Genomic DNA, 23,939 nt, shown 5'->3' on the forward strand with positions numbered 1-23,939 from the left:
CACACTGAGAGTCAGGCTCTCCTCCAGGAAGCCTTCCTGGGCTCCTCCGCTCCTGGATTCTAAACTCTGAGATGAGAGGTCCCGCCGGGCTCGCCCAGGGGGCAAGGGACGGAGCAGGCACTCTTCTGTGCTCTGGGCACTGATGGCAGTCGGTTCTTTTCCCCTTTCAGCGCGTCCCTCTCTTCTTGGAGGGGAGCCGACGGCTTGGGTTCTGGAAAGCGAGGAACGGGGGGGGGTGGCTCAGTCATCCTCATCCTCGTCTTCGTCCTCGGGGTCTTTGTTGGGGGTGCACCTCTGGAAGCACTGCACCACGGTGGCCAGAAAGAAGCTGGAGATGATGGCAGCGATGGACACGGCCACGCCGGAGAAGATGATGATGAAGAGGTCTGTGAGCGAGAGGCTGAACCTGCACTCGCTGAAGCTGGCCTCCGACAGCTCGTGCAGGAACACCCTCCTGTTCTCCACGGGCAGGGAGCACTGGATTTCGTCAAGGCCTGTGAAAATGCAGGCAGAGCGAGAGGGAGGGTTAGGCGGCAGCACAGGATCGCCTAAAAGTTGGCAAGGCAAGTGCTTACACAGAGCAAAGCAGGAACAGCTCCTAAAAACAAAAGGGGAAAAAAGTTGATTTGAATGGAATCTAAGCTTTTTAAAAAGCCTCAGATTCATCACCACGGGAGAAATCAGAATGTGTTGCTCTCCCTTGACACACTTTAAGGCGCGGGACTCTTTGATTTTGAATAGCTCAGGGTGGTGACGGAAGAGGAGCATAATCTTTTTTGGGTTTGGCACCTGGGCAGACTTAATCCAGGCCTGGGTAGTACCCAGCCTTGGGGGGGGGTAGAGGGGGGGACAGATGCAGTGGGTTGGGGGCAGTGCCAACCAACGGAAGTGCCCTCCAGTTGGTCCCGCCCCTTCCTAAGCTGGATGCCATCCTCCTCCTCATTGCCAGGGGGCCAGCACAGCCTTGTAGAAACTCCACTACCCTAGAAGTGTCTTTGCTCGACAGGAGTGGGGAAAATAAGGCTGTATCTGAAGCTGGCCTTCAAACAGTACTTACTGAAGCTCACATGAAGCTCCCATGGGCTTCAGAATCACCCGAAGACGGTATTAAAATGCAGATTCCCAGGAACCACCCCTGGAGACTCTGATTCAGCAGGTTGAGGGGGGACCCCAAACTCTGCATTTTGAAAAAGCATTTTTAATAACCAGGTGATTCCGATGCTGCTGCACCAGGACGCACACTTGAGAAGCATTATCTTCTGGTTGTCTGAGGGTTGAGAGCTTCTGGAACACTCATCCCCGCTATGATCAGAGATGCCCTTGTAAACTCTGCTTCATATATTGGAGTTCTCTTTAAGATTTCACTGGAAGAGTGTGTGGCTAATTTAAAAAGAAGTTTCAAACCCTCTTGTCTAGAGAAATATCCCATCTGAGTACATGCTGAGAAAGTGCTTTATAACAACAATAAATGCTATCCAGAACTTACCACGGGCCAGGCACTGTTCCGAGCACTTCACACATAATAATTCATTTAATCCTCATAACAACTCCATGAGGTAAGTCCTCATATCATCCCCATTTTACAGATGAGGAAACACGCTCAAAGAGGTAAAGTAACTTGCTCAAAGCTGCATAGTTAGTAAATGGCTGAGCCTGGACTCCAACTGCAGCAATCTGGCTCCAGAGACCTGGCCTGTAGCCACTGTGCCTCCAAAAGGAAGAGAAAGGGACTGTGAGGCTGGGAGGAAAGCCAGGAAGAGAGGAGCCAGGGGCACAGCGAGCTGACACTGTCTTCCTGTGGCTGCCACCAACCGGAGTGGTGGCAGCGACAGAAGCTGTCAGTCACCTGGGCTGGTGGTGAGGGACACGTTCCTAGTGTAATGGGTTTATAACATTTTAGAGAGACCTGACGACTGCTCCCTTATCAGAAAGCTGTTCCTCTGGGCTGCCCCATCTGCCATCAAGTGAAGTAGGGGGGCGGCTACGAGAACTGCAGGCGGTGAATTCTACACCCTCCGTTTACTTAATAACCCAAAGGAAGACTTGCCTGAGGCTTGAGAAACTGAGCAACCTGAGGACGGCTCTCCAGACACTCATTTATTCATTCAACACACATTTATGGAGTACTTAGCCTGGGCCATGGACTGGTGATAAGCAAAGCAAAAGCACCCACCCTCAGAGAGTGTAAATTCCAGTGGGAGAGACAGACCCTCATTTGCATAATCAAGAGGTGTTTATGGAGCATCTACTGTCCATGAGGCCCTGGGATACAGCGTGAACAAAACAAGGCCTTGCACCAATGCAGCTTATATTTTAGACAATAAATGAGTGGATCGAGAAGTATGTAAAATGTTTAAGATGAAACATCAGGGTGAAAACGATACAGGGTGTCTGGCGTGGTCAGGGGGTGTTGTTTTAGCTCAGATCTAAAGGCTGAGATGGAAGCAGCCATAGAAGAGCAGTCCAGGCAGAGAAGACAGAAACCTGACCGAGAGCTCAGCATTCGGGGAACACGGTGTAGCCAGGAAGGGAGTGTGAGCAAAGGGGAACTTAGGATGAGCTGAGGTGGGAGGGACAGGCATGTGTGGAGATGCAGCCCCTGACAGCGGGGTCTCCAAATGGATACTACGAACAGAGTCCCCACCTCCACCACCAACCCTGTTACGGCCTGAACTGTGTCCCCCACTGCCCCCCAAATCCGTACGTTGAAGCCCTAGCCTCCAATGTGACTATATATGAAGACAGGTTCTTTAGGGAGGTAATTAAGGTTAAATGGGGTCATAAGGGTGGGACCCTGATCTGACAGGACTTGTGTTCTTATAAGAAGAGGAAGAGACACCAGAGATCTTTCCTTGTCTGCACGTGCACAGAGGAAAGGCCATGTGAGGACACAGTGAGAAGGTGGCCATCTGCAAGCCAGGAAGAGAGCTCTCATCAGACACCAACCCTGCTGGCACCTTGATCTTGGACTCCAGAACTGTGAGAAAATAAATGTCTGTTGTTTAAGCCAGCCAGTCTGTGGTATTTTTTTTATGGCAGCCTGAGCAGATTAATACAAACCCTCATTGGACATGAACAAGATATAGACTTGTGTTAGTGTTAAACCATGAAAGACTGTTTGTTACCAAGCATAATCTACACACCCTGACTGATACACAATATGAACTAGATACAAAATCAAGTTACTGTTATGATTTTACAAACTTCAGACATAAGAAAACACATGATATTAAAATGCATAAAGAGCTCAGATCTGTTTCTGATCTGGAAGAAGAGAGGAAAACAAAACAGTAGTAAATAACACTCCTATTGCACTTACTATGTGCCAACACTGTTCATATTAACTCTAATTCTCACAACAACCTTCTGAGGCAGGTACTACTATTTTGCCCATTTGTGGATGAGAAAGTTGAAGCACAGAGAGTTCATATAGCTTTGCCTTCAGCAACACAGCTTCACAGAGATGTGAAGACACCATTTTGACATTAAGGTCAACAGCCTTCAATCTCTGCTTACCTTTGGTTTCCTTCCAACTCTCAGGAAAACCTTCAATTGTTTTCTTTTTTAGTGCTTTCAGATTTCAAAAAGCTGCCCCTCAACCCATCTCCAGAACTACTTAAAAGTCAGGATGATTTCTTCACACATCACTAATTACTGGCTTCTGTCCTGCAAAGAGCAGCCCTGCTAATTAGGTTTCTGTGCAACCCTGCCACCACTCTTTGGGTCTTTATTTGTGTATCTTTCCTTCTCTAGCTCGGAAACAGAAGCTTCTTCCTTCCTTCTGTCCTGGCCCATCTTTTATATAGTCTACAGCCAACCCACTGATGCTCTCCTCCCCATGGGAACCGTTGCCTAGCAACCAGATTCACCTTCCCTCCTGTCCATGAATTAGTACCTACTTTATATACCCAAGGAATTAGCTGGCCCAGTGCTCTGCAGGTTTCTCTAGTTTCCACTTGACGACAGCTTTTGACTGTTTCTTCTTCTTGAAGAAGCCAAACTTTTGTTTACTTCTTCTGAGCCTTTTAAATGCATTTGAACAGAACAGGAGAGCTTTAAGACAGACTTATAGTCGGATTCTCTTGCAGATACTGTTTTCTTCAATGGAAAAGGGGAAAAATCAATTGACCTGCCTTCCCTTAACATCCTCCCCTCTACCAGCCAAAGATGTTATGAAAATAAACAACACGGTCACCAGTGGACTACGGGAAGCACAGACAGTTTCTAATTCCAAGATAATATTTGCAATCTTCAAACCCATAAGAGGTCATTATTACCCAGAGAAACTTTCTAGAAGTCCTTTTCTTCAATGAGCTACATTAAATGGAAACAACCACAATAAAACAACACAAGCCCACAGAGCCTGCCGTTTAAAACCAACCTCTGCTGGCCAACACTCCTCGTGTCAATTCTGATTTCTACAATGTTCTTCGTGCCTTGAGATTAGGCTTGGCGTTTTTACAAAGCGACGCTTTTAGAAAATGTCATCTCACGTTTCTCTGTGGCTAGAGGAAATGGGCTTTCTTGAAAAACGCTGCACACAAGCCCACCGGGGGTGGGAGACTCGGGAACCACGCTTGATGGAGCTATCACGATAGGACACACTGACTTAATGGGTTTTTGTCGCTCACGAAGGACAGAGAAATAAGAAGAGGCAGACAAAAAGAGTCGGTCAGGCAGAGGGGGCCCAGCAGAGGGGCCAGGACGCCGCTGCCAGCGCCCTAAAGACACACTCAAGGCCAACTGCAGGACTCTGGAGTTGGGGTACTCTGACTTTGGGGTCCCCGCTTCTCTCCTGCAGGATCTTGCTTTAGACCAGGTTTCTCAACTTCGGCACTATTAACATTTGGGGTCAGATAACTGCTTGATGTGGGGGCTGTCCTGTGCACTGCCAGCTGTTTATGAGCAGCCCTGTCTCTACCCACGAGAGGCGGGTAGCACCTCTACCCAGTGTGACAATCAAGCACGTCTCCAGACAGAGCCACATGTCCCAGGAGGAGGGGGTCGTGGAAGGAGACAGATTCCCCCTGGTCTGGACTGCTGCTTTAGACTGCAATGCTCAGCTAAATAAGTACCCTCCAAGGCAGGGCCACTCTTAGTTTCTAAACAGACATTTAGTTGTGAAAGGGCTTTCTTTGATTCATGCGTTAAATAAAATGATGAGGCTTTATGCTAGAGACAAAAGAAAAGAGAGAGAGAGAGAGAAAAGGAAGGAAGAAAGAGAAAAAGGGAGAGAAAGAGAGAAAGACGCTGTCCTGGCCTCCAGGAACTTAGGTCCAATAGGAGGGCCATCAGGACACGGACACAAATAATGATATTTCAAGAGAGAAAGTGAGAAGTCGCATGAGAGAGGGCCAGGGAAAGCCCAGGGGAGCTGAGAGGAGAGAGCCGAGGCCCTGGGGGGAGACCCGAGGGGGCGGAGGAAGGATGGGCACACGGAGGAGAGCAGGGGGGTGCCTATGACGTCCCCACTTGACTTTGGAATGTTCTCCCTCCCTTCCTGACCCCCATCTCCCCAGCTGTCTGAGTTAAGAATAGCGAATGAAAGCCAATACTTACGCGGCACCTTGTGTGCGCCAGGCGGGCGCTGCTCTTAGCTTCACGCACGTTAGCCTGTTTAATCCTCATGCCCACCTAGTGAGGAGCCTGCTACAATTATCCCCATTTTATAGAGGATCAAACTGAGGCACAGAGACGCCAAATGACTTGCCCAAGGCTGCACAGCCAGGAAACGACAGAGCTGAGACTGACCCCAGTCACTACACTGTCCCATCCATCCTCCCAGACAGAGAGACCCCAGGCTCCCCTGGCCCTGCCCCTGCCCAGCGCCTCAGAACAAGTTCCCTCCAGGCAGAGTGTCTTTTAAAGAGATGCCCCAGAACCCTCCAGCCACCCTCCCGGTCCCCAGACCTGGACAGACTGGAAAGGCCAAGCTGCCCAGCACAGCCTCTGGACGCCCCTGTCAGGAGAAGGGCTCCGTGGAGGCCCTGAAATGCAGATGAGGAGGGACGCCCTCCACGAGTAGCTGGAGAATCCTTGCCAGGAATCGAGAATTTGGATTAAGAGATTAAAAATGGCAGCCAGGCGCCACATCAGGCTGCAACTTGTGTTTGTTTGTGAATGCGACGGTGGTGGCTTTTTATTTAAGAATCTGAAAGACATTTAAACCAGGACATAAGGCAACACTGTCACATGGAGAGAATCGTCAGGCTGCCGCAATGACACAGGACACAGGCCGAGGGCCTGCTCACTCATCCATGCCACCTGGCTGGCCCCTGTGCTAGCCTTTGAGGTCGCATCCCCCTGGGGCAGGGAGCTTCGGCCTGTCCCGTGTCCCAGAGGCAGCCGAGGAGTGAAAGGCATGGACAGAAGTTGAGGAGATGACCATTCCCCCATGACTAAGATCTCTCAGGAGCCTGGACTCTAGAATGTCCTCAGGCTTTAGAATTTTACACAATGGTAAAAAATAAAGAACTAGAGGACACTGACACAGGACTGCAGTTTATAATTCTGTCTAGACAGGATATTAAACACACACACCCCATCATCATTTTATAAAAGAGAGAACGTTTGTACACCATTAAAGTTGAGAAGGGCAGGATATCATTAAATAGCCGTAAATACGTTTGGCCTTAAGAAAAACTTACCACAATGCGCTGACTGCTCTCATTTAGGAAGGGCCCGTGAGCGCCTGGGGAAACGAGCCCTGACCCAGGCCGCATTTGGGAAGTACCATCCATAGTCCGTCCCCTCCATCCCACCTGGATCAAGTGCCTGGGGCTTGCTTCCTTATCCTTCAAGACTAGAGGTCTGCAAACTACAGCTCCAGGGCCGAATCCCCCTTTCTTCCCATCCCACATGTTCATGTAAATAGTCTTACTGGAACACAGCCAGGCCCATTGGTTACCCCATTATCTAGGGTTGCTTTTGTGCAACAATGGCAGGTTTGAGTAGTTGCAAGAGATTATATGATGCACAAGGACTAAAATATTTACTATCTGGCCTTTTACAGGAAGTATGCCAATCCCTGCTCAAAACTCAACCCAGGAAACGCCTCCTCTGGGAAGCTTCCTGTGTTTTCCCTGCCCCTGAGTTGAGCCTCTCCTTCCTGTCCACCCCCCCCACAGCTCCTCCAGCAAGGTCATCTCTTCCACAGGGGGACCTGTGTCTCCCATCTACGCACCCACAGCTCCCAGCTCAGGCCTGGCACACACAACACAAACATCATGAAAACCGAGAAAATCCAGAACAAGTCAGAAATGTCTAGGTGAGAAGGCTCCTGGAGTGTGGTTCTGGCCAGGCTCCTGAAGGTGGGCTGTGGGTCTGTAAGCAAGGACTTGTTTGTCAAAAAGCCAATCAGAAACCACTCCCTTGTCTGTGATGAGGCCACAGGGGCTACTACCCAAACATGCAATTTGTTTAGTAGACAAAACCTTTCAAATCCGGGGTCTGAAAACATGACTACAATAGGTTCTTGGTGGCAAAAATGTTGGGACCTGTCGGTTTTTGTGTTTCTCTACTTTCCTCAATGAAGTGCGTCCAAGACGTGAAGAACTTTTGCTATTTATAACAGATGATTTCTGAAATAATACAGTAATAGCTGGTGGGTTCAATATACAGTTCTCGCCCTGAGTCTAGAACTGAATGAATGAGAGACATGGGATTCAGAGAAAGGAGATTAGAATGTCAGCTTCATTACTGGTAAAATTCCAGCCCCAAAACTGTCTTCCTGCTTCTACCCTACAGACTGCCCCTATCTGCCTTCAGCAGCCAGAATGAGTCTTTTACAGAGAAGCTTACATCCCATCATTCCTCTGCTCAACACCCCTTCCCCACAAGGCTCCTCATTTTTCTCAAAGTGAAACCCACAGTCCTTACCACCGTCCCCCAAAACCCCTCCCCTCCACTTTGCTTGCTTCCTCAAACACCCCGAGCACAGGCCTACCTCAGGGCCTTTGCACCTGTTCCCTCTGCCTGGCTCATTTCTTCACTTTCTTAAGGTCTCTGCTCAGATGTCACTTTACCCAAGAGGCCTTCCTGCCCTGATCCTGAGCAGCCACTCTCCCCACCTTACTATCATTTTCCAGCCCCCCCACCCCTGCACCTGGTTTTATTCTTCTCTATAACACTCATCACCACCTGACCCCAATTATGCGTGTATTTATCTGTTTATTTCCTGCTTCCCTGCCCCTCCCCACTCAAATATGAGGTCAGGCTTTCTGTTTTATTCCCTGCTATATTTCCAGTACCTACAACTTTCAAACAATATTTTTGAATAAATATTAGCAAATCAGCTAACCCCCCTCATAGGTCTACCACGGGCCGGGTATCCTTCTGGGTATTGCCTACACTCCTTGAAGCCACAGAACAAACTCTAGCTGGTACTATGATGACCCTGGTTTGCAGATAAGGAAACTGAATGGTTAGGTTACTCGCTTAAGGTTATCCTGCCAAGAAATGATGGAGCCAGGATGTGGAATCAGGCAGTCTGTCTCCAGAGCCTGTGCTGCTAGCCATCACCCTCCCCTGTTGCCTTAAAAATGCTCGCGCAAGTTATTGTGGGGGATACGAACACCCAGTGGGTCCTATAATTACGCCAAAGCTGCAGAGTAAACGTCTAAACCTGGTTTGGAACCCATGCCGCCTCCAATGGTGGCCTAGCCCAAAGTACTCAGTGGAAAGAAGACAGAAGGTCATTCTCCAGGGTTTGGGTGTTATATCGGTTTCCCAGGGCTGCCGTAACAAATGACCACAAACTGGGTGGCTTAAAACAAATGTATTCTCTCGCAGTTCTAGAGGCCAGAAGTCTGAAATTAAAGTGCCAGCAGGGCCAGGCTCCTTCTCAAGGTTCTAGGGGAGGCGGCTTCTTGGCCTCTTCCAGCTTCTAGTGGCTCCTGGCATTCCTTGGCTGGTGGCAGCATCGCTCCGTCTCTGCCGCTGTCTTCACATGGCCTTCTGCTCTGTATCTCTTTCAAATCTCCTTCTGTCTTTCTCTTATCAGGACACCTGGCATTTTGGATTTAGGGCCCATCCTGAATCCATGATGATCTCATCTCGAAATCCTTAACTTAATTACACCTGCAAAGACTCTTTTTCCAAATAAGGTCACACTCACAGCTTCCAGGGGTTAGGACTCGGATGTATCCTTTTGGGGGATGCAATTCAGCCCACTACAGGTGTCTTACGTGTGACAGTCAATTGCTGCCCTTTGGCCTCTCCCCCTCCATGTCTCTGTATTGGGAGGCTTCTCCCAGATCTCTTTTTGGGCAATCACCTCTCACCCCTTGGGTATGTCTATCTTGGTGCAACTTTCTTAAAACGCACAGCCCTTCTCTGGCTGGGGGGTCAGCATGTAACCGGCACTGGGCCAGTCTCTCTCCCAGTACCCTGGATCCTGAGTAGACTGACCAAAAAGAAGGCTGGAGCCCACTCAGGACAGCAGCCCCGCCCTGGACCCATCTCCCCATCGATTGGTTTCTGCTTTCTAGACTCCCAGAGCTGCCTCATTCTTTTCTGAGCCCCTCCCTGCCCCCCGCCAGGCTTCTCTTCAATCCTGTGAATTTCTTGACATCTCTGCAATAAGTCTCTTCCTTGCTTACAGTAGCCAGGGTTAGCTTCTGTTGTTTACACTCAAGAGGCCCAACTAACCAACGGATTATAGGAAAACAGTTCAAGGCAGACACTTGTCTGCCTCTGTCCCACAGCCACAAATCATCTCCTTCTGCCCAGCTGTCCTACAAAACCACGTGCTCGTCGGTTCCAGGGTCTCATGAGAGTGGAGATGATCCAGTGCAGCTCCTCTCCCCTCCCAGGGAGACAACTCAGTGAACAGGCACAACTCATAGGAAGCTGAGTTCCCACCTTTTCTCCTGTTCTGGGTCTTCCTCCTACCCATATTTATCCTGCACCAAAACAAAGTGGGTTCCAGCTCATTCTGGCCTAGGCAGAACGGGCCCACTGCTCCTTCCTTTTATAACACCTCTTCCTTCTCCATTAGGGCACACTGAGAAGAGACAGGCCACCTTCCTTGTGCAGCGTGGCTCAGCTCCCTGCCCGCTGCCCCCCCTCCAGGCTCCCTCCCCTTGACTGATGACTTCTCCCCAGCAGCTGACACCTGAGCTGGAGAGGCGAAGAGCTGCCATTCTCCCAAAATAGACGGTGACACAGCGGATGGTAGATGGAGATTAATCTCTCGTCCCTGGCCAGCAAACACGCCTGCAGCCAGGGCATCTCTTGGGGCCTTTCCCCTGATCTGGCCTCCCAGGAACTGCCCAGCCCAGATCAATGACAGGCTCTCCTAAGCGCTCTTTGTCATCAAAAATATACTTTTGTTTACCTAATTCCATTTATTATACAAAGCCTGTGTACACACTGAAACAATAGAAATAAACAAAAAGAAAGAGGATAGAAGAACCCATAAATATATGTTGGCTTATACCTTTCTAGATTTTTCCGTGTGTATGTGTACATAAATCCTCCAAATAGAAACATACTCCGCCACTCTGGTGGATAACCATACTGGGAACATTTTTCCATTCAATCCAACACCACTTGTAATGGCTACAGAATATTTTATTGTGTAAATGAGCAGCAATTTACCTGTCCAATCCCAGGACATTTCCAGTTTTTTTTTCTTACTAGAAGCAAAGCTGCTATGAGCATCCGTGTACATGTTCTTAATTATTTCCCGAAGACACAGTCCCACCAGTTGAAGATTGTGTGCGAGTCCTGGAACTCGTGCCAAAGATGGATTTTGTCATTTTTCAGCTTTGCCAATCTGAGAAGCCATCAGAGAGCATATTGCCAATTTAATGTGCATTTCTCTGATTTCCAGTAGAGCTAAGTGTTGTATGGTGCGTTCACTGGCCATTTGGAGTTATTCTTCTGTGAACTGCTTGCCCAAGACCTGTGCGAAGAGCTTTGCCAGTCTTATCAAGGTGTGAGAAGGCCCTAATGACAAGGAGCACTGGGGAGAGAGGGTGGCTGATCCACTCCACCCACCCACTGCTGGACCTACAACTCCCAGTGAAGGGGGGCTCCCCGGCCCACGCTCTGGAGGAAGGACCAACACGAAGGTTCTCCAGGGACCACTGGGCATTGGTCCCGCTGCACCTGGCCAGAGCTCAGCACTCCCATCACTCGCCTCTTCTGCTCACTGGAGTAAGAGGGCTCAGCTTGGGCCGGTGGCACATTCTGCCAGGTAATGCCTGCCAGCATCCCAGAACTCCACACCCAAAGGACCAGGAAACAGACTAGCTTTCTATTCTTTCACATGCACAGCCAGACTTGCAGCCAGGGCCTCCTGATTTCACAGCACGTAGAAGATTAGATCCGAAGGTCCCTTTGAAATCTGTTAGTCACCCTCCCCGTCACCTCTCCCCTTTATTTTACAGATGAGAGGCCCCGAGACGTGAGACAGCTCGTCTAAGGTGGCGTGGAGTCTGGATGGAACTCAGGTCTCTGGACTCCTGGTTTAGTGCTCTCTCCGGGCACCAGGTTCTTAGTGCACTACAGCACCTGGAGAAGATGCGGGTACCATGGGCACTGCTGCAGCCGCTTGGTGCTGCAAAGGAAGACCACACGAGGGGCATCCGAGGGGACATCCGAGATGGCACTGCAGGGCTTGCCCCTGCTCCTGGGGGGCAGGGTGCTGGGGAACACCAGCTCCCACTTCTTACACTGACCTTTGTTCCGCACCATTACTGTCTTTAAACATCGACCGCCGCAGAGGGGAAGATGCCCAACTGTCCTCCCGTCTCAGCCGGCAGACGCTTCTGATTAAGCAATCAGCTGATTTCTACCAGGGGAAGATGCCTCAGAGCATCAGGTCAAGGGCTCCTGCTTGGTCCTGGCCCACAGATCGTGTCCGGTAGAAGGGGCAGCACAGAAGAGTGGGTCCTGCACCAGGGTTGTGACTTGTGTCTGCTCTCCCACACTCCAGCCTGGCTCCCACCCCTGAACCTCACGACACTGACATCAGTCACACACACAAGCATGGAAAATTGACTGACCCACAGTGCGGTCCTCCCAACCCGTCCTCCCTCTGGTAAGAAATGAGCAGAGACAATCACTGAGGGCTGAAAATTTAATTCTCTGGGAGGCATGCATGCATTTCCACTAACACCACCACCATCACCGTCACTGCCATCATCTCAACCATCACTGCCATTGCTACTTCCACCACCTCCCCCATGTCTGCCACCTCCACCATGATGTCCACCTCTCCCATGTCCACCACCTCCACCATGATGTCCACCTCCCCCGTGTCCACCCTCTCCACCATGAGGTCCACCTCCCCCGTGTCCACCACCTCTACCATGAGGTCCACCTCCCCCATGTCCACCATCTCCACCATGAGGTCCACCTCTCCCATGTCCACCATCTCCACCATGATGTCCACCTCCCCTGTGTCCACCACCTCCACCATGATGTCCACTTCCCCCACGTCCACCACCTCCACCATGAGGTCCACCTCCCCCGTGTCCACCATCTCCACCATGATGTCCACCACCTCTACCATGATGTCCACCTGCCCCGTGTCCACCATCTCCACCATGATGTCCACCACCTCCACCATGATGTCCACCTCCCCCGTGTCCACTATCTCCACCATGATGTCCACCACCTCTACCATGATGTCCACCTCCCCCATGTCCACCATCTCCACCATGATGTCCACCTCCTCCGTGTCCACCATCTCCACCACGATGTCCACCACCTCTACCATGATGTCCACCTCCCCCGTGTCCACCACCTCCACCATGAGGTCCACCTCCCCCGTGTCCACCACCTCTACCATGAGGTCCACCTCCCCCATGTCCACCATCTCCACCATGAGGTCCACCTCTCCCATGTCCACCATCTCCACCATGATGTCCACCTCCCCTGTGTCCACCACCTCCACCATGATGTCCACCTCCCCCGTGTCCACCATCTCCACCATGATGTCCACCTCCCCCGTGTCCACCATCTCCACCATGATGTCCACCTCCCCTGTGTCCACCACCTCCACCATGATGTCCACCTCCCCCGTGTCCACCATCTCCACCATGATGTCCACCTCCCCCGTGTCCACCATCTCTACCATGATGTCCACCACCTCTACCATGATGTCCACCTCCCCCGTGTCCACCACCTCTACCATGATGTCCACCTCCCCCATGTCCACCATCTCCACCATGATGTCCACCATCTCTACCATGATGTCCACCTCCCCCATGTCCACCATCTCCACCATGATGTCCACCATCTCTACCATGATGTCCACCTCCTCCATGTCCGCCACCTCCACCATGATGTCCACCTCCCCCATGTCCACCACCTCTACCATAATGCCCAACTCCCCCATTTCTGCCACCACCACTGCTGCCACCTGAATCATCAATAACAGACATTTGCTGAGTTGGGCCCTGGGTCGAGGACTGGGGATTCCAACCTGTGTCTAGTTATAATTGATGATCTGGTAAGAGAGAACCTTCTGGCAAGGCCCACGTGAGGAAGTCTAAGACTGACTCTGTGAGTCTGGTACCCTCCCACCACTCATGGTGATCAATGCTCCATGCTGCCTTGGAGTGCTCAGAAACACCCACTGTGGTTCTCTCCCTGGACCTGCCCTTCTGAGCACCCATTGTCCCAAGTTAATCTCTAATGGTGGGCTCACTGGCCAGCGGGAAGAAGCCATATGCTGAGTGTCTTGGGGGTGACGAGGGCCGTGCGTGTTAAGTGGCCACCTCTAATTACACTGCTGAGAGGACATTCTACAGGGAATATTGAAACTCCTACTGTGTACCAGGAACTATGACAAGTACTTCAGCATTACCATGTCATTTAATCCTCTTTCTCAATAGCCCCTTAGAGCAGTGGCTCTCAACTGGGCGTGATTTTGCCCTGCAGTGGGCGTTTGGCGATGTCTGGAGATATTTCTGGTTGTCACAGCTGGGAGGGGTGCCACTGGCATCTAGTGGGAGGAAGATAGGGGTGCTGCTCGACATCCTACTGTGCACAGCACGGCCCCCAAGGCAAAGAACTGACTGGCTCATAATGTCAATAGTGTCAAGTCCGAGATGCCCTGCTTTGGGTATTTTTTTCCTAGTCTCCCCCTTTTTTTTTTGGTGAAGAAGATTGGCCCTGAGCTAACATCTGTTGCCAATCCTCCTCTATTTTATATGTGGGACACTGCCACAGCATGGTTCGATGAGCAGTGTGTAGATCCGTGCCTGGGATCCGAACCCATGAACCCCCGGCCACTGAAGCACAGCCCGTGAACTCAACCAGTATGACATCAGGCTGGTCCTTCTAATCCCATTTTTAAAAAAATGTTTAATTGCGGTAAAATAAAATAACATAAAATTTACCATCTTAACCATTTATTAATGTGCAGTTCAGTGGCATTAAGTACATTCACATTGCTGTGCACCCATCACCACCATCCATCTCCAGAACTCTTTTCATCCTACAAAACTGAAACTCTGTCCCCGTTAAATACTAACTCCCCATTCCTCCCACCACCAGCTCCCGGCACCCACCATTGTACTTTCCGTCTCTATGAATTTGACTACTCAAAGGTGCCTCAGAGAAGTGCAATCATACAGTATTTGTCCTTTTGTGACTGGTTTATTTCACTTAGCATAATGTCCTCAAGGTTCATCCATGTTGTAGCACATATCAGAATCCCCTTCCTTTTAAGGCTGAATAATATCCCATTGTATGAATGGACCACATCTTGTTTATCCATTCATCCATCAATGGACACTTGAATTGCTTCTACCTTTTGGCAGTTGTGAATAACGCTGCTATGAACATGGGTGTACGGAGGTGGGGTATTTTTTAGATGCAGAGACCAAGGCTCAGAGAAGCTGGGCGACTGGCCCAGGGTCACACCACTCGTCTGTGAGGGTCTGGATGTAAAGGCAGACTTTTTTTGGTGAGGAAGATTGGCTCTGAGCTAACATCTGTTGCCAATCCTCCTGTGAAGTGAAAGGCCCACTGTCACAGAAGCCCACCCTCTCTCCATGACTCCGCAGTGCCCTCAGTGTTGACCGGTCATTTGTGGAACTTCACATGGCCTCTTCTCTGTGGACAATTTCATCCCAGCCATGAACCTGGACTGTGTGTGTCCCCACTCCCTTGTCTCTGCTCAGTGGTGCCACCTTCCCTCTCTCCTCGGGACCCCGTCCGTCCTCCCCTCTCACTATGTGAGGCCCGCCTCTCTCCAGAGTTCCCTGGTGGCCTACCCCACCTGTGCTACTTGTGACAATCACTCCAGGACATCTCCCTGTGAGTGCTGCCTTCTCCCTTTGCCCATAAAGTTCTCTCTATGCCCCAAACAGCTCCCAAATAATTGACCAACAAAGCAATTCTGATTTTCCCGGGAAGTCAGGGACCAGGGTGGTTGTTTGTGATATTTATGCTTCTTCGGGCAGGGGGTGCCCAGGGTAAACCCAGGATCCTGGCAGCAGACACCTTCACCTTGCAGTTTTCAGGGGGTCCCGGCACCACGGCAACTGCCATCACTGGGCTCAGAGTTGTGGGTTGTTGGGCAGCGACCGCAGGGTGAGGCGTTGCGGGGAGTCGTGGGCTGGGGGGGGGGGGGTCTCATTAGAAATGACCTGTGCAGGTGGAGAAGACCTCTCCTTTATCTGACCCTCTACTTTCACAGGTGGGGAGACAGGCCCAGGGAAGTGAAGTTACTTCCCTGTGGTAGACAGAATGATGCCCCCAAGACGTCCATGTCCTAAGCCCCAGAACCTGTGAGTATGTTACCTTATACGGCAAAAGGGACTTGGAAGCTGTGATTAAGTTAAAGGTCTTGAGACGGGGAGATTATCCTGGTGGGCCCAGTGTCGTCACAAGGGTCCTTATAAGAGGGAGGCAAGAGGGTCAGAGTCAGAGAGGAGATGTGACGATGGAAACGGAGGGCAGAGTGACACGGCGCCATGAGCTATGGAATGCGGGCAGCCTCCAGAAGCTGGAAAAGGCCAAAGGAACAAAGTCATCTCATCTTGATTATAGCCCACTTTGGACTTCTGGCCTCCAGAACCGTAAGACAGTAGATTGTGTCATTTTAAGCCACTAATTTTGTGGTAATATGTTATGGCAGCAACAGGAAACTAACACATCCCTTAAGATCATACGGTGAGTTGATGGCAGAGCCGAACCTGGGAGCCAGGGGTCCCCCCTCTCAGTCCTAAGCACCTGCAGTGATACCACGTTGAGACACACCTGCGGCAAAGTGCAAGCCTCTGGAATTGTGTCCTCGGGGTGGTGACACACGTGTTGATTTACAGCCGGCATTTGTTACAGGATTTCTGTGTGCCAGGCTCTCTGCTGAGCACGGTACAGGGGTTATCTCTCTGACCCTCACGATAGACATAAAAATATTATTGTTGATATTTTACACATGAGAAAACTGAAGCACAGAGAGGTTAAGCAATCTGCCCAGGCTCACACAGCTGGTAAGTAAAGGAGCAGGGTTCAAACCACGGTGGCTCTAAATCCAAAGCCCATGCTCTCAGCCACTGTGCTACATCTCCCTCTGGTGAATGCCTTGAAATATGAAGGAATAGCACTGGCCCAGGAATCAGGGCCTTGGCTGTTGTCTTGGCTTTTCATTAGTTTGCTGTGTGGCTTTGGACAAGTCACTCAGTCTCTCTGAGCAGTGGTTTCCTATCTGAAAATGAAGAAGCGCAAGACTAGACAATCCTATAATCTAAGCTTTTATGCGTCTTCTAGAATGTTCACTCCAAGAGGGCAGAGGCTTTGTCAGGTTCATCACTACGTCCTTGGCACCTGGAGTTGAATTTGCTTTCACAGTGTTCAGTCTGCTCTGGTTTCCACTAAGATGTTCAAGTCATCTTTGGTTTACACCCCTCCAAGGCCAGGTTCTGACTCGGGGAAGCTCACTGACGAAGTCTGGTTCTGAGCCTAAAGCAGGGGCTCTGGACCCAAGAGGGTGGGCTTGCAGCTAAGGGACCCTAGTTCCCGATACGAGATGTGAGAAGCTGTGCAATGGTTAGTGACAAAGATCCTGCAGCCAGTCTCTCCAGAGCATGGAGCGTGACAAACATTCACGGATGAATGAATGAAAGAGTCTGGTGGCATAAACAGTGGGACTTCCTGATGTGTCTGGAAGCGCAGGTTACACGGGCTCATGGGGAGAGCCACAGAAGGTCGGTATCCTGGCTGAAGGGAGCCGGACATGAACTGACATACATGATACATTTTAGAAACCACTTCTGGTCGCCAGCAAGTGATCTGGTTTCCTATGATGACTCGGCGTGAGCACAGCAAGACCTGAGATGGGCAAGAGGCTCAGAGCTTTTTCTTTCTTTCTCGGCTTAAGAGCTTTGTCTACTGAGGTTCAGGAAGAAGCACGGGTGAGGCGGGACAGGGAGGGGAGGTGGAGCGATTGCTCCACCTAGGTAGGCACAGTCACCGGACTTCAGGTACGCTGGACCCTCCTTCAAGACACGCTTCCTTGGCCAGCAGAACCAGGACAAAATGAAGGGAACCCCGGAAAGTCAGACTCAGAGGACTGATGCACCACGGGCAGAACTCTCACCCAATACTTAACGCTCCCTTCAGCACCACTGACAAGTGGTCATGTGGTCTCTGCTTGAATGCCTCCAATGATGGCAACCTCACTACCTCCCTAGGCAGCCCATTTTCAGAGCCCTAATGGCTAGCTGCTCCTCCCTATAGTGCATCAAAATCAGTTTCCTTTGGGGCCAGCCCAGTGGCGCAGTGGTTAAGTGTGCATGCTCCACTTCGGCAGCCCGGGGTTTGCAGGTTCGGATCCTGGGCACACACCAACACACCGCTTGTCAAGCCATGCTGTGGCGGCGTCCCATATAAAGTATGGGCTGGCCCAGTGGCGTAGTGATTAAATTTACCTGCTAGGGGCCGGCCCGGTGGCGCAAGCGGTTAAGTGCGCGCGCTCCGCTGCGGCGGCCCGGGGTTTGCTGGTTCGGATCCCGGGCGCGCACCGACGCACTGCTTGGTAAGCCATGCTGTGGCGGCGTCCCATATAAAGTGGAGGAAGATAGGCACCGATGTTAGCCCAGGGCCGTCTTCCTCAGCAAAAAAGGAGGAGGATTGGCGGATGTTAGCTCAGGGCTGATCTCCTCACAAAAAAAAAAAAAAAAAAAATTTACCTGCTGCACTTTGGTGGCCCGGGGTTCACAGTTTCAAATCCTGGGCGTGGACCTATGCACTGCTTATCAAGCCATGCTGTGGCGGCGTCCCATATAAAGTAGAGGAAGATGGGCACAGATGTTAGCCCAGGGCCAGTCTTCCTCAGCAAAAAGAGGAGGACTGGCATGGATGTTAGCTCAGAGCTGATCTTCCTCACACACACAAAAAAAATCTCAAAAAAAAAAAAATAAGTTTTCTTGTAGTCCTAACCATGGATCTGTCTTCTGAGGCCAGAATAAGTCTCCTCTATTCAGTGACAGCCCCTCAGACATCTGGGGACAGGGCTATGTCCTTCTGAGTCTCTACTTTTGACAGTTAAACATCCATTTTCCTATATCAACATGGTCTTGCTCTCCAATTACAAAGAGTATCTGGCATTTTCTAATAGGCAGGAAGCCCAGGTAACTGCTTATAAGTTGTGATTCAAAGAGGCCTGCGGGCCCCAACCTTCTCCCCAGACCTGCCCCATCCGAGTGTCACCATGTCTGAAATGCTCCACAGATGGGAGCCTCAGTGATGAGCAGGGGTCCCTTCCTTCTGCCTTTAAGGTATTTATTCCTGGTTAACCCTCAAGTCACTAACACTTTGACAAGACTTAGTTTACCAAATTGGTTTCTCTAAGCAAGGGGGATGGTTCTGGAGGCCTCCTCCTCTCCACTCTTCTTCCTTCTGCCCTGTCTTAGCGTCCATCACTGAGTCATTCATTCACTCAGCAAATACCTATTGAGCACTTATTATAGGCCAGAGCAGTTCCAGCACTGGGATTATAACAGTGAAAGAACAGACAAGTCCCCGCCCTTATGGCTACAATCTAGTGAGGGGAGACAGACAGACTATGAGTGAATCAGTAAATTGAATATTACGGCACCTGGTGACAGGCGCTATGAAGAAGAGGAGCAAAGAGGAGAGGGAAGGAGAGCTGGAGACAGCAGGTTGTAGGGTTCTGTGGGGCTGTGGGGGGAAGGCTCAGTGAGAAGGTGGCACGTGAGCAATGGGCTGAAAGGAGTGAGGGGGCAAGTCATGTGGACATTCAGGAGCAGGGCGTTCCAGGTAGAGGGAGCAAGTGCAAAGGCCCTGAGGTTGGAATGTGCCTGGTGTGTGTGAGGAGTAACAGAGAGTCTGGGGTGCCTGGAGCCAAGTGAATGGAGGAGAGAGTGGTAAGAAATCAGGTCAAAAAGAAAGGAGAAGGAGGTCAGATCATGGGAGCCTTACAAGCCCCTGGAAGGACTGTGGCTTCTACTCTTAAAGATATGGGATTTACTGGCGAGTTCTGAGCAGAGGAAGGACATGACTTGACATCTGTCTGATAAGCAGGGAGGGGTCGCTGTTCCAGATGAAGCTCTCATAAGAGCAGAAAGGAGGAGCTGAACTTGCTCTCACAGGTGCTGAGTCTATTCTGGTCGCCACCAAGATGTCCAAGTCACCTTTGACTCCCTCCGAGTCAAGGATCTGAGTTGGGAAGACTCACTCACCAAGTTTGGTTCTGAGCCTAAAGCAGGGGCTATAGACCCAAGAGGGTGGGCTTGCAGCTGAGGGACCCTAGTTTCTGAAATGAGATTTGAGAAGCTGTACAATGGTTAGTGACAACCACCCTAGAGCCCGTCTCTCTGGGTCATTCCTCCCCTCTGCCACTTCTGGGCTGGTGTGACCTTGGCCAAGTTACACTGACCTGTCTGGGCCTTGGCCTTCTCAGCTGTGAGATGGGGAGATCCTCGCTGGCACTGACCTCTTCGGAAGACACTAACAGACCCAGAGCTACGCGTCCACGGCAGTAGCCACCAGCCACACGCTGAGAACTCGAGACGTCGCCAGTCTGGACTGAGATGTGCAGTAAGTGTAAAACACACCCCAGAGTTTGAAGACTTCATATGAAAAAAAGAACGGAAAAATATCTCAGGAATGATTTTTCTATGGATTACCACTTGGAAGAAGAACATTCTGGCTATGCTGGATTAAGCAAAATATTAAAATTCACTTCACCTGCTCATTTGATTTTTTTAAATGCGGCTACTGGAAAATTCGAAATTACATATGTGGCTCGCATTCTATTTCTGTTGGGCGAGCTGCCCTGGAGTGCTTAGCTCCGTACCCGGAACACAGCAGAGACCCAACGCATGAAGCCGGTGGGAGCAGCCTGCTGGGGGCAGGAAGCAGGGACAGCCCCCAACCAAATAGACCAGAGCCCCATCTGTACCTTCAGTGCTTATTTCTCCACACGCAAATGAAGTCAAGCAATTTGTTTTGACGTCGTAAAGTGCAAGGGCCAGACGGCATTTTGGAGGCTCTCCAACTCACCCCCCGCCTCTGGCCAGGAGGGTGGTTATCAATGCCCCCTGGAGAAGGTTCCCGGGGCTGCTGTAACAAAGGACCACAGACTGGGGACTTAAACAACAGAGATCTCTTGTCTCATAGTTCTGGAGTCAAGAGGTCCAAGATCGAGGCGTCGGCAGGGCTGGTCCCTTCTGAGGGTGGAGGGAGGGTCTGTGGTCTCTTTCCTAGCCTCTGGTGCTTTGCCGGCCATCTCGGGCATTCCCCGGCTTGTAGATGCACCACTCTGAACTCTGCCTCCATCTTCACGGGGCCTTCTCCCTGTGTGCGCATCTGGGTGTTCAAACTTCCCCTTTTGTTAAGGACATCAGTCATCCCGGATTAGGGCCCACCCTAATGGCCTCATCCTAACTAATTACATCTGCAGTGACTCTTGCATTAATTATGTTTTTTACTTTTTGTATTTATGATGCTTTGACATTTTGGGGCCTTGCGACCCAGGGAAGAACTGCCCTTCCCAGAGTTAGCTAGTCCCTAGAGGTAGGAAACACTTGCCTGAGTGCATACCTTTGATATGTGCACATCAACCAATCCCAGTCCATACCCCCACCCACCTCCTTTTATCAGGCTCTTGCAGTCCAGGACCCTAAATCACCCCAGGGCCAGGTATTGGACAACCAGGGACCACCCCTATAGACCAGAGCCTGCTGAAATGATTCAAATTGGCCAACCCTAAACCTGCCCAGTCTGCTCACCCTGCCTTGCCCGTTCCTTCCTGTGAAAACCACAATAAAGGCTGCTGCCTGCTCTTTCCCTTCACTCCTTCTGCCTCCCGACCATCCCTGGTGTTTCCCCGTGTGGCCTGCCATGGCCTCCAGGCCTCCTGTTTCTAGACATCTGCGAGTATGAACCCTCTTCCCTCATGACAGCCATTTCCATGTCTGCATGTCTTACCACACTGATGAAAACAAATCCTGGTACATTTAAAACAACACTATTTCCAAATAAGGTCACATTCTGAGGTACTGGGAGTCAGGGCTTCTGCATATGAATTTGGGGGGGACACACTTCAACCCATAACAGCCCCCTTCCATCATTCCTTGCTCAAGAATCTGCAGGAGCTTCCCCAGTCAGGTTCCCAGCAGGAAACCATGCCTTCTTCCCATAAAATGGGGTTATTTGAACTGAGTCTATCAAAGGGGCTATTTATAAAGTTGTGGGCTGGCCTTAGGGAGTCAATGAGGGATACAGGGCAGTACCCAGGGCTCTACAGTAGGGAGGAGTGGCCTCACCACCCCAGCCTGAAAGGACAGAGAAGAGGTAGTTATCTGAACCTGGAGAGGCAGCAAGACAGAGCTGTGGCCTAACAGCCACCACGGGACCCGCCGGGAGCTGCTAACAGTAGGTGTGTGTGCCTGTCTGTCTCTGTGTTGTACTAACATAAAGTTACCGTGGCAGAAGAGACAAAATACTTGTCCATTGTGTCAACACAGGAAAGCACGCAGAAGCAAAAAGAAGAAATTAAAAACTATATGCCATTCTGTTGGCTATAATTAACAAGACAAGACATAACAGGTGTTGGAGAGGATGGAGAAAAGGGAATCCTCATACACTGCTGGTGGGAACACAAACTGGTGCAGCCACTATGGAAAACAGTATGGAGCTTCCTCAAAACATTAAAAATAGAAATACCACACGACCCAGCTATCCCACTACTGGGTATTTATCCAAAGAACATTAAAACAATTCAAAGAGATTTATGCACCCCTATGTTCACTGCAGCATTATTCACAATATCCAAGATGTGAAATCAATCCAAGTGCCCATCAACACATGAATGGATAAGGAAGATGTGTTATATATATACAGTGGAATACTACTCAGTCATAAAAAAGGCAAAATTGTGCCATTTGTGACAACATAGATGGACCTTGAGGGTATTATGCTAAGCAAAATAAGTCAGACATAGAAAGACAAATACTGCACGATTTCACTCATATGTGAAAGATAAACACATGGATAAAGAGAACAGATTAGTGGTTACCGGAGGAGAAGGGGGTGGGGGGAGGGTGAAAGGGGTAAAGGAGCACATTTGTATGGTGATGGATGAAAACTAGACTATTGGTGGCAAACACGATGCAGTCTATACAGAAACTGAAATGTAATAACATACATCTGAAATTTACACAGTGTTATAAGCCAATATGACCTCAATAAAATAATAATAATAAAAAAAACTACATGCCATTCTGGAAAAGGCCAAACTATAGAGACAGTAAAAAGACCAGTGTTTACCAGAGAGGGGGAGGGAGGGAGGTGAAAGGAAGGAACAGGTGGCACGCAGGACAGTCACAATCTTCTGTATGATACTGTGATCGTGGATACACAACATTATCCATTTGTCAAAACTCTTGGGATGTACATCACAAAGAGTGAACTAACGTAACCTAGGGACTTTAGTTAATAATAATGTATCCATATTGGTTCATCAGTTGTAACAAATGGACCATACTAACACAAGATGTTAATAATAGGGGCCCCTGGGGTGGGGAGTGGGGCCCAGGGGCATTTGGGAACTCTGTACTGTCTGCTCAATTTTCCATAAACGTGAAACTGCTCTAAAAAGTAGAGTCTATTATGAATAAAATAAAATAAAACTACCCTCATCCAGAGAAAAATCACCTTTGGCACTTGGATGTCTGTCCTTCCTGTCATTTTTCTATGGGTCTCAGTTCTTTCTCCCCACCTCCCAGGCTCCCACATCTGCCTCCGACCTGCTCTCCCAGCCTCCCAGCTGCCCTGTACCGGTTGGGCATATTCTTCATCTCCTCACTACCTCCTCCCTTTGCTCCCACCCCACAAATGACCATTAAAGCCATGGTCTTCCCATCATCAAGCAATTTCTGTGACCTGGAACGTCCACCCTCTCTCCTGTGTCCCATCAGGTGAGTATACAGCGTGCTGGCTGCCCGTCGCTGGTCTGTGGTTCTTGTCGCGTGATTGCCGAGGGGCCAACAGTCTATAAACCACTGTCTTGTAACGTTACTGGGCTAACAGCGGCCCTCCTCTTTCACAAACACTCCCTATTTTCTTCTAAAGCTCTTTTATATCAGTATTTCCCCGATCTTCCCGACAAACCTTGGGTGACAGACGAGAGAACCAAAGGCCACCTGCCCATGTCCAGGGGGTGGCAGTAGGGGCAGGACGTCCTGACCTTCAGCTCTAAGCTCCTGGCCCCTCGAGGTGACCGTGTGCAACTTTCATTTCTGATGTGGATGATCATTTCTGCTGGTTATGTTTAAAAATTGAGGTCATCTCATTGGTGTCTTGTGACAAAGCAATGCTATTCTTTCTAATAATAGGGGGAGGTCTTCTCTTCATATGAAGAGAGAGGAACATAATCCTGCACCTCTGGATTTGAAAGAGAGCTGTTGGGGTGGCGGGACCTGTGCCAAGGGAACCCACCCAGGAGACCTCCA

The 23,939-nt window shown here is 50.1% G+C and overlaps 1 protein-coding gene across 1 annotated transcript in view; it reads right to left on the reverse strand.

The window, feature by feature from the left end:
* Window positions 1–240: 240 nt before the first annotated feature.
* LRRC38 (leucine rich repeat containing 38) overlaps window positions 241–23,939 on the reverse strand; it is a 33,658-nt gene continuing 9,959 nt past the window's right edge. Inside the window, exon 2 of the mRNA XM_058552018.1 lies at window positions 241–494. Within this exon, the coding sequence (XP_058408001.1) occupies window positions 241–494 (254 nt within the window). The remainder of the gene's footprint in view (window positions 495–23,939) is intronic.

This window comes from Diceros bicornis, chromosome 13, assembly GCF_020826845.1.
Source record: "Diceros bicornis minor isolate mBicDic1 chromosome 13, mDicBic1.mat.cur, whole genome shotgun sequence".
In the NCBI taxonomy this organism is placed as follows: Eukaryota; Metazoa; Chordata; class Mammalia; order Perissodactyla; family Rhinocerotidae; genus Diceros; species Diceros bicornis.